Source organism: Lasioglossum baleicum, chromosome 3 (genome assembly GCF_051020765.1).
Source record: "Lasioglossum baleicum chromosome 3, iyLasBale1, whole genome shotgun sequence".
Classification (NCBI taxonomy): domain Eukaryota; kingdom Metazoa; phylum Arthropoda; class Insecta; order Hymenoptera; family Halictidae; genus Lasioglossum; species Lasioglossum baleicum.
The window spans coordinates 4,582,137-4,593,114 of NC_134931.1; the positions used below are offsets into that span (position 1 = coordinate 4,582,137).

A 10,978-nucleotide genomic window follows, 5' to 3' on the forward strand; every position below is an offset into this window, starting at 1 on the left:
TTCCTAATGTGATTGATTAGGTGATTTTACTGTTAGCCGCGAATAATCATATTAGTTCGAGGACGCTTGCAGATTATGCTAGGTTTTGTACAGGTTTTTCACTCCAAATTCACCCTTTCACAAACAAAGTATTTTTAAGTAAGTTTTGGTAAAACAATCAAATCAAATGTAAATTAATTGTTAAGAAATTCAAAATTTTATTCATTGCAAAGATAATTGCGGATTTTTATGCAGAATAAAATTTGTCCAAGTTGATTGTAAGAGACCGATGTTAAATAAAATTATATTTTCTGCTTTGATTGCCTCACAAATTCGAAAATAATGTAACCGTATCATTAAATCGTTCTAAAGTAATAGTTTTCATTATTTTCATTTCTCTAAAAGTGATTCAGAATGATGATCTCAGATTGAACATGTTCGAAAGTAAGAAAGATAAATCGATGATAGTAACATCGCCGGGCTACTAAATTGTACTAATTGGTGCAGTTAGTATGTACACATATGTATACCGGGCGCCGACTTTACTATCCGGCAAAGACTTCTCATAAATTGATCTCATACGTATCTTTTTGCGTCTGATTGCAGAACGATTATTACTTGCCGCCGCGGTCAACGTGGTCGAGGGTCTCGCCGCAGCAGACGAAGAAACAAAGAAGCAGCACCACGTGGAAAGTGGGCAGTGCAATGTTAATTATCTCCGCTATGCTAGTATTAATCGCTGTATTCGCGATCGGCGGTCTCGCGTTATGGATGGGAGGTTCGTACCTACTTTATAACTCGGTTGGTCGCATCGGCCATTAACAGTGTGCCGTTCAATACTATCGAACAGACCGCAAATAACAAAGACAATTCTCATGCATAACGAACCTTTGTTTCAGCCCTTCGGACGGACTCGAAAAATGGTAAGCGAAACGTCCTCCGAGATCGTTAAATCCATCTTAATCATTCCGCCAACACGATTGGAAAATATTAACGGACTCTTCTTATCGATTAATCGAACAGTTAAATATTTAATCCGCAATCTAGTACTCATTAGGGCTTGCAGTCTCGCCAAGTGGGATCCCGCTATCCCACTGGATCGCGTCTTTTTTTGGTCCTTCATTTCTTAAATGCAAAATGAACTATGTCGATATTGCATCGATACTAATTATTCGACCTAAAAGTGTAGAGAGCTTTCTCCAGGATATCTTTGTAATGACTTTAGGAGCAACCTAGCTTGATTGCTTTGAGCAATCGAAACAGTTTTTCTTCATCGATAACAGTTATCGAGGAGGATCCAATTTTTTCAACACTAATAACTGTTAAAGGAGGTATTTTCACGATCGTACTATTTGAAAGAATGGTAATTATTTTCACGGCGCTCAGGTTCGATCAATTTCTACACTACTCTTTGCAGATTCAAATCCGAATCGGAAGCGTTATCTGGTTCAAACCCGAACCATAACGTTTCATGCCTCTCTTAGCTATATTTATTTAGTGTAGAAATTGATCGAACCTGAGCGCCGTGAAAATAATTACCATTCTTACTAATAACTGTTATTTGTAACAAAAAGGTATAAAAATCGATATATTTTAATCATTTTGTTCTTCGAATATGTTTCTTCATATTTTGTATACATTATCTTAAAGTTCAATAATAATCAACGTTTTATTAATGATTTTTATCGTACAAAATTTTAGAATAACTGTTATTTTTGGTCCTTGATTTTTTACTTAAAAATACCTTAGTTTAATAATTATTCGGTATAACGATATCTCGATATAATATTTTATATTATTACACATATACGCATTTGATACGTATACATATAATATACATTTCAATTATAGTTTGTTTTCCAAAAAAAGATTTATTTTCATTTAAAATGTAGATTTAGATTTTGACTATGGTTAAAGATATTATTAAATTGTATATAAATTCTACATCTATCCCGCGGGATTGCAAACCCTAGTACTCGTACAGTTTTCGAGCGTTAACAAAACCGAGAAAAAAATGATTTCAGCGATCGTCGGGTTCTCGTGCAGCTTCAGGGTGGCCAAGGGAGAAAAGTACAACCCCATGTTGAAGCTAAACACGAGTATGGTGTTCCGGGAGAAAGAGCGAAAATATAAAAATATCGTGAGTGTCGCGCGCGAACAAGATCTTCTTCATGTACGAAGTTATTGAACAGACGAAAAATAATGTAAACTTCAATCGTTTTATAGCTCGACTTGTTGTTCCGAAGAAGCGTGCTAGGCAGCTCTTATCAGAGATCGATGATCGACAAGTTCGAGAACGGCGCGCTGAAAGTGTTCTTCAGGATCTACCTAGACAAGAGGAAGATACCGCGATCGATCACGAACGTCGAGGATACGATCGAGGACATTATCGCGAAGGAGACGTACTCGATGTCCTCCTTGTTCAAAGACATGGAACTGGACCTCACCACCATATCGGTAAAAAGTACGTATCCGTTAGAAGCTACGTCTCATTCTGACGAGATAATCACGTCGAGATTGCTACTCTTCGTGTCATATTTTACACTTCGTGTCGCGACGTTCCATCGAACCTGCTCAAATTGATACGTCTGTTTTTTTCATAAAACGGGATAATAAGCAAAGAAGTATGTACCATTTTTTACAGATTCGTGTTCTCCCGGACGCGTTCGAAAGAACAGGAAATCCATAGACATTAGCAAAAAGTTGTAGCATCACGAAAATTATAATAATTGCCTCCTTCGACTTCAGAAAAATTTATTATTTCGCTTAGGACCTGTACCAGCTGTGTAAAAGCAAAATGATTATTTCATATTTTACTCATTAATTTACTAATGCAAATAATGAAGGACGATTGTAATACTCCGATGGATTGACTGTAGAAGACGTTAAATACAATGATTATTATTATTATACTGCATATGTCGAGTTTAGTCAGACTTGCATTCGCGAGACGGGAGATTTGACAAAGATGACTTTCGTCTACTTCAGGAATGAATCCAGACATGCCGGCGAATCAGAAGCAGGCGCAGCAAAGGAACACGATGATCACGAAGCACGGTCTGCTACGTCCGAGCAGGAACAGTTCACTGATCACGAGTCCCAAACTGAAAGCAAAACCGAACAGGCCGGAGTCCAACGAGCCTGAAATCGACTTCAGCAACATACCGACGATTCAGGGGACGTACAAAGCGACGAAAGTGAACGTCACGTCGCCGAACAAAGGGGCCGCCGCAAAGGAAGTTATGAGGACGCAGTTGAACATCAGGAATGGTACCAAAGGATCGTTACCTCAGGATCAAACAACGACGAAGTCATCCAGGCCGGTAACCGCCGAAGAAGTCAGTCACATGAACGCACAGACAACGCCGTTGAGGATCAAAGAGAAGCTGAATCACACCGGTCACGCGGACAAATTAAAGGACACGGTCGAAGAACCGGCTAAGAGGATCGTGCCGACGTCCACGACGTCCACGACACGCGCCGAGGATATTTTCAAAGACTTCCGAAAGCCAGATTTCGAGACATCCCCGTGGAAGCCGATTATTCCCGGCTACGTGAACACCGAGTTGAAACTGTTACCGGACACCATGATCAAGACCAATTACAAGGTGAATTACACGAACACCGGAGAAGTCATCCCGGAAGCGGCCATTAAGGTCCAAAGCGAGAGACCGGAGTCTTCGTCGATGAAAACGACACCAGAAGCACTAAAGTCTTACATGGACATTCCCGGGCTGAGCGGCTTCGACTCTGAGGACACCGACTTCCCTCGCGACAGGGTCGTGCCCCAGGAGACGGTGAATTTCCGCGTGAACGGGAAGTTCAAGGACAAGATCCTAGACCAGATAGAAAGTGGGCAGATGTACACCGCGCCGTCGGTTATCGACGCAGAAGACAAGCCTGAAATCGAAGTGTCGGGACAACTGCCATCCGAGACTTACAACCTGAAACTCCGGACGTCCCCCCACGCTGAGAAGATTGAATCCTCGTTCACGAAACCGTATCGATCCACGAACGAGAACGAAACCGATTGGAGAGTCCCTGGACCGTCCGTTTCGCATACCCCGAGCGAAGCTAGGATCGAGGATGAGAGTGATCCAGATGGTGCAGCTACGAACGCTGGATCGTCAACGGACGATAGAAGAAGGATAGATCAACACGCGAGTGTGTTGTCGGCGTTTACTACCAGCAGTCCAAAGTGGCAATCGACCACTTCCGTGTCCAGGATAGGGATAGCGGAACCAGTGCCCGACACGGAGGTCGAACTAGAACCGAGGAACAGGCACTCCGACTTCCAAGCGATTGCGCAGCAGAACGACGCGTTGCGGGACAGGAAGGTGGACAAGAACGGCCAGGAACCTGTGTACACCAGCTACAAAACGCCGGACTTGAATGGCGCCGGTCTGAGACCCAGTCTGATCGAAAACTCCGGGACCTTGAAGCCCTTCAGGCACACGATACCCGTCGACAAGATCACGTCTGTGGTTAGCTTCGGTGGAAACGGCGACGACAAGCAGGAGATGAACGCTGTCACGGACAGTATAGTGAGTGACGAGAACGTCCGGTCGAACGCGAGCGATGATGGAACGTCGATGAATGACGATGGACACGAGATGAACGCAAAGCTCGAGTTATCCGAAGGCGAGGGTCCAAAAGAGACGAGCACTCGAAGCGTGATAGACCAGGACAAGTTGCTGAGACTGGGGACAACCGAGGTCTACTCGGAACTGATCCAGCCAGCGTATAATCAGGTAGACAAGCTGATCCTGAAGACCGAAGACGATCAAACACCTCCTGGCAGGCTGACTGCCGGTATATCGAGGAACTCCACGTTCATCGAGATCGACACCTTGAAGCACACTCCTGGCGAGACTGTGGAATCCAGCGCCTCAAAAGACAATCCATTCCCTGACAGGGACAACGGATCAGTGTGGCTCTCCAATGGAACTTTCACCAAGTCTTCCAGTTCGATGGACACCCGGAAGAAGGTCTACAATGACACTCTGAAGGCCTACGTGGTCGAAAACTTAGTTACCCTGGCACCTTCCAGGAGCAACACCGGTAGACCCGCGAGACCTAGACCGATGCTGGAGGTGTCGAAGATCATCGAGAAGACTACGAACCGGAGTTCCTCGGAGGATGCTATTCTTCTGGAGCAACTGTTCGGTGTGCAGAATTACGATAGAAACACGACGAAGCGTCATTCGTCGAGCAATCAAGAGCAGTTTCATGATGATCGACACGGAGGACACGCGAGGATCGAGCAAATCGTAGAGGTCGTCACATCTATCAGCACCAAGGTGTCCTCGAACCTGAGCGACGATCCTGTCGTGCTGAAGCTGCTGGTTACGAACTCGACCTCCCTCCCGGTGATTAGGTCCGAGTACCATGAAGAAGAGACGTCGACGCTGCAGTTTTCCATGCCCGAGGACTTCTCTGCGGACGGTCTGGAAGAGAATCGATCCTTCAGGGAGGATCCGGAAGCGAGTCAAGAGTCGAGCAAGGGGATGAAGACTTCGTCGACGTCCTCGAATGTGCAAACATCCGACAGAAAGATCTCCACGATGGAGGAAAACAGTTATCTCTTAGAGAAGCTGAAGCAGTTCGCCGACATTGGAACCGGCGACAAACCGGTGAAGAGCAGCAAGAATAATTCGAGACCCCTCGTCAGTCTGGTTCATACTCTGAATACGAAATCGGACTCGAAACCCGTCGTTGAACCGTTGAATTTCGACAAGCTGAAGCAAATCGCTGACATCGCCACCGGAAACCAGACCCTGATGAACTCAAGCGCAGGCTTCACGCTGACTCGCGACGGGGTCGAGATATTCACGAAGATCCTGAACAAGATGGAGGATCGAACGGACAAGATGATCTCTACCACCGAAAACAGCAAGGAAACTGGTAACTACTCATTTTTATCGTTATGCTTAATCTTGATCAGGTTACAAAGAATAGAAAAAACGAGATTTCTTACAACAGCGGATCTTCATGCTACATAAAAATGGTCTCCAGTGATGGGAAACAGTTTTAGAAAGTCCAATTCGTTTTCGCAGATGACTGCTTTGGTTTTCTATGCAGAGACGGAAAATGTCTGCCCGCGAGCGGCAGATGCAACAAATTAGGCGAATGTCCGAATTCAGAAGACGAAGCTAACTGTACGTGCGCCGACTTTCTAAAAGCGCAACTCCTACATCAGAAAATTTGCGACGGGATCGCGGACTGTTGGGACTACTCCGACGAGATCGACTGCGGTATTTATATTAATCACTTTTCATGAATTTTCGAACCGTTGCTGAGTATTGTTTATTTAAAAAGAAACGTTATGCAAAACAAGTTAATCGTGAATTGTGCAAAACAGAATTGTCAAAAGTTTCATAAAAAGATTATTCAGAACAAAGGTTTTGTCATTGGATTAGTATCGTCTCTGTACTATCATTAAGTACCGCGCACATTTTTTTCACATGTATCGAGACATTACTGTAACTGTTGAAACTAATGAATATTTCTCAACTTCCGGATAGACTGGTGTGTGGAGGGTCAATTCGTTTGCGGTAACAGTCGAACCTGTGTGGACCAGGATAAGGTGTGCAATGGTTTCACGGATTGTCCCGAAGGAGAGGACGAAAAGAAATGTGCTGCGTTGATAGAAGACGACGCAATACTGAATTACGATGAAGAGAGCATGTTCGACAGAAACGCGAACGATTCGGACTCATCTGTGGCGACAGATGATTATTCTGAAAATTTTCCGAAAACAGAATCCGTTGCCAGCAAGGAGACGATTTTCGATCAGGAAGCTGTCGAATCGTCCATTTCGGAGTCGACCACTCTGAGTTTATTCAAAGACAACAGCCAACCAGCGAAGATAAGAAACTCAACGAGCGAATCAACCAAGCAAGAAGCTCCTTTCGACAATCACGATCATAACGCCACGATTCTCGTGTCTGGTAGAGAGATCTCTTCGAACGGGAAAGACTTGCTGAGCCACGGAAACTCGATTCACTTGAACACAAAGAAGAACGGATCGACCTCCGTCGTCAACTTCAAAAAGGAGATCAACAATTATAATGAAAAGGGGTACATAAACATTCGGAAAAATGGCAAGTGGGGCAAGTTGTGTCTCAGTGGAATGGACGGTCTTCTGCAAGAAAGACAGGCCAGCTGGAGCATCGAGGATCTCGGCAGAGCGGTCTGCAAGGCGATTACGTATCAGTGAGTAACCTGCACAATAATCCAACTCGGCACGCAGAATAGTAAACAGCTCTTTCCGCTTATCGTGTTTCACGAAATATTTTTCTCTGCTGCAAAAGCGCGTTCAATGCTAGATATTTCATGTTTGAACATGTTCTTGAATCTATTTCTCCGCGTAGAGCTTCAACGCATTTGATGACCAAATAAAATCCACGCATATGTACTTGTATGGAGGAAAGATTGTCAGAAATTTAAAAAATTAGAAAGGAACAGAACTTATACTGGAAGCTCTTCCAACGGTTCTGTTATGAAATTTTGAAATTCTAACATGTTGCCCGATTCTCTCAATGCAAAACCAAAAATTGTGCACATAGAAAACTGGAAAGTAGTTGCGTTATTTCAAATATCGCTTCGGATGAGATCGAACTGGCTGTTCAACTATCCGTTCAGAATAAGATAAAAGAATCTCGAAGTCGGTATAAATGGATTGTGAAAATTCGTTAAAAAAATCGTGATTCCTAGCGGCGCTGACAGGTTGCGTTTTCGTAGGGATTTCGAGACTGTGGAGAAAGTACTGGACGAAAATCAGGAGTCGAACCGTCCCTATTACACTCTGTCATACAACGATAAACCCCTGGATAAGACGATCCTGACTTTCAAACCTTCCGAGTGCCCGAGCGGCGAGATTCTCAGGGTCAAGTGCAAGAACCTTGAGTGCGGAATAAGAACGCAGGCTCCATCGCAGGCCAGGTATACTCACTGAACCAGTTTCTCATAATTATATACCGGCTGGAACATTTGTAAAACTATTTGTGTACAAACTGCGCTCGGGGACGATGCCCTCCCACGATTCACTGACAACCACTACAGTCACTGCATAAAAACCATAACGAACGCGAATAAGATGACTATTTCAGCCCCGGTGTAAAATCGTACAAAATCTATGTATGCTGTATACTACAAACTTTTTATTTATACAGTCGTGGAGAATTCAAATTCATTTGTATTACTTTTTCTTCGTAATCGTCGTACCACTCTATCCCTTTGCCGTAACATTTTCTTTACAGTTACAGTGATTGAACGGTCTTTATCCCGAGAAATGTCGTAGAAGAGAAAAGAAAATTGATATTTTTTATACAGGGTCTATCCGTTAAGTTATGTCACCATTCTTTAGGCATTTCCGGTAGTGCAATTAAAAAATGTTTTAGACAAAAGTTTGTCAGTACTTGGTGAGCTACATGTTCGCATATTCTTAAATCTGAAAAAATGCTTTCGACGTAAAAAAGTAAAGTAAAAAGAAGTACTGATAAACTTTAGTTTAAAACATTTTTTAATTGCACCACCGGAAATGCCTGAAAATGGTGACATAACTTAACCGATAGACCCTGTATATATTATATTGATTACAAGCAGTCATATTTGTTAGACTTTGTTAAGATCTTCATCACAAGTCTGATTCGTTAAAATACGGCAAGGGATTTCTCTTGTACAAATCAATTTCGAAATGCTCCGCTCGGTGGAGAAGTTATTCCATCGTAGAGAGAAGCTATATCTACATTCGTAGAAGATCGCATCTACGTATCATGTATAATATCCATCATTGATCGTGATTAATGATTGAAATAGATCGAATGTTTCTCGACGTTCTAGGATAGTCGGTGGTGGTAGCTCCTCAGCCGGAAGTTGGCCGTGGCAAGTTGCTCTGTATAAGGAAGGGGACTATCAATGCGGGGGTGCACTTATTAATGACAGGTGGATTTTGTCCGCTGCGCATTGCTTTTACCAGTAAGTGAACGAACTTACGTTACTATGAAACTCTTCAAGAATTTACGAATAAAAATCTAGTCAAATGAAATGCCATTTCATTCTTATCGAACGTGAAGTTTATCGTACACAGTAGAAGAAAGATTGTTTAAAATTACTGTGTATCCATATCTTCTGTGGTAGTAAGTGTACAGTCGTCTTACACGTAATTGTCATTCTTATTAAATAAATTGTAAGCAATGAGAATAGCAGAGGAAAGTACGCGAAACTATCGTTTCCAGTGCACAGGATGAATACTGGGTGGCAAGGATCGGAGCGACTCGCAGAGGAAGCTTCCCAAGCCCGTACGAGCAGGTCCTGCGGTTGGATTACATATCTTTGCATCCTGAATACATTGATAACGGATTTATCAACGATATAGCAATGCTGAGACTCGAGAAACCGGTCATTTTCAGCGACTACGTTCGACCGATATGCCTTCCCGACGCAGAACCAAAAAGTGGCACTATGTGCACCGTCACAGGATGGGGCCAACTATTCGAGATTGGTCGAATATTTCGTTAGTATAATGTTCCTTAATCGGTACCTATATTAACCCTTAGCACTCGGAGCTATTTTAACCAGGGACCATAACTGTTATAACCAAAAAGAAAAAGTCATAGAGTAACAAGTATTTCATCGACTAAAATTAGTATTGGTTACAAATACGGATTATAAGTAACCGATAATTTTTTCTCTTGTTGGTAAACGTTATCGGTGAGATAAATTCATTTCGATCACTTTTAACAGTTATCAATGAGATAAATTTATTTCGATCACTCGTTACAGTTATCAATGGGAGAAGTTTATTTCGGTCACTCATAACAGTTGTCGATGAGATAAATTTATTTCGATCGCTCATTACAGTTATTGATGAAGGAAATTTGTAATATGTAGTTATTATTAAATAGTACAGCTTTCAAATGGCAGACAATCAATTATTTCATAAATTTTTTATTCCTAAAATTAATAGCTACAATCAAAATTTAATCTGACAAGCAACCAAAATGAATTTTCTCATCAATAATTATTATGAACAAGTGAAAAGAAATTCGATCATCGATAACTGTTATGAGAGATCGAAATAAATTTCTCTCATCGATAACTGTTATGAGCGATCGAAATGAACTTCTCTCATCAATAACTGCTTTGAGCAATCGAAACAGTTTTTCTTCATCGATAACAGTTATCGAGGATCCAATTTTTTCAACACTAATAACTGTTATTTGCAACAAAAAAGTATAAGAATCGATATTTTTTAATAATTTGGTTCTTCGAATTTTTTTTCTTTATATTGCGTGTACATTATCTTAAAATAATAATCAACTTTTTATTCATGATTTTTATCGTAGAAAATTTTAGAATAACTGTTATTTTTGGTCCCTGATTTTAACTCGAAAATGAAACATTTCTTCCGACCTAAAATAATTCCATTCTATATGATTTTTGTTTATTTTATGCATATGAAATTGATACCTCATACAATACTTAAATGTTCAGAAATTGATTTGACACCATCTTATTTAATAATGTGAACAATATTTTGGATAATGGTATAGCAATTTTTGTGGTGACTGAAACACCACTCGAGTGCTAAAGGTTAAACAATCAACTAATCAATTAAGAAGGAATCAACTGAAAGTTCTTACTTGTTGAGCAGCGGACACTTTGCAAGAAGTCCAGCTTCCGGTGATTTCGACGGAGGAGTGTCGAAGGAAGACTCTGTTCCTTCCATTGTACAGAATTACAGTCGGCATGCTTTGTGCTGGAATACAGAACGGTGGAAGGGATGCATGCTTAGGAGACAGCGGAGGCCCGTTGGTTTGCTCGGGATCTGATAACAAATACACACTTCACGGTTAGAACTCAATCTATACTTCTGCGAAATTTGAAAAACATCTGCAAAGTTCGAGCAAGCTCGTTTTAACCAATCAAATATTGAGAATACAGTAAATGATAATTGAGTATCTCTCTCAAAGATAAAAGGATCGTTTGAAAAGAA

The 10,978-nt window shown here is 41.7% G+C and overlaps 1 protein-coding gene across 1 annotated transcript in view; it reads left to right on the forward strand.

Moving 5' to 3' along the window:
* LOC143207041 (uncharacterized) overlaps positions 1 to 10,978 on the forward strand; it is a 46,278-nt gene that overhangs the window by 31,481 nt on the left and 3,819 nt on the right. Inside the window, exons 2-12 of the mRNA XM_076420047.1 lie at positions 586 to 757; positions 879 to 902; positions 2,004 to 2,119; positions 2,206 to 2,443; positions 2,968 to 5,883; positions 6,036 to 6,233; positions 6,504 to 7,194; positions 7,723 to 7,923; positions 8,824 to 8,958; positions 9,219 to 9,496; positions 10,637 to 10,834. Coding sequence (XP_076276162.1) covers positions 586 to 757; positions 879 to 902; positions 2,004 to 2,119; positions 2,206 to 2,443; positions 2,968 to 5,883; positions 6,036 to 6,233; positions 6,504 to 7,194; positions 7,723 to 7,923; positions 8,824 to 8,958; positions 9,219 to 9,496; positions 10,637 to 10,834 — 5,167 coding nt within the window. The remainder of the gene's footprint in view (positions 1 to 585; positions 758 to 878; positions 903 to 2,003; positions 2,120 to 2,205; positions 2,444 to 2,967; positions 5,884 to 6,035; positions 6,234 to 6,503; positions 7,195 to 7,722; positions 7,924 to 8,823; positions 8,959 to 9,218; positions 9,497 to 10,636; positions 10,835 to 10,978) is intronic.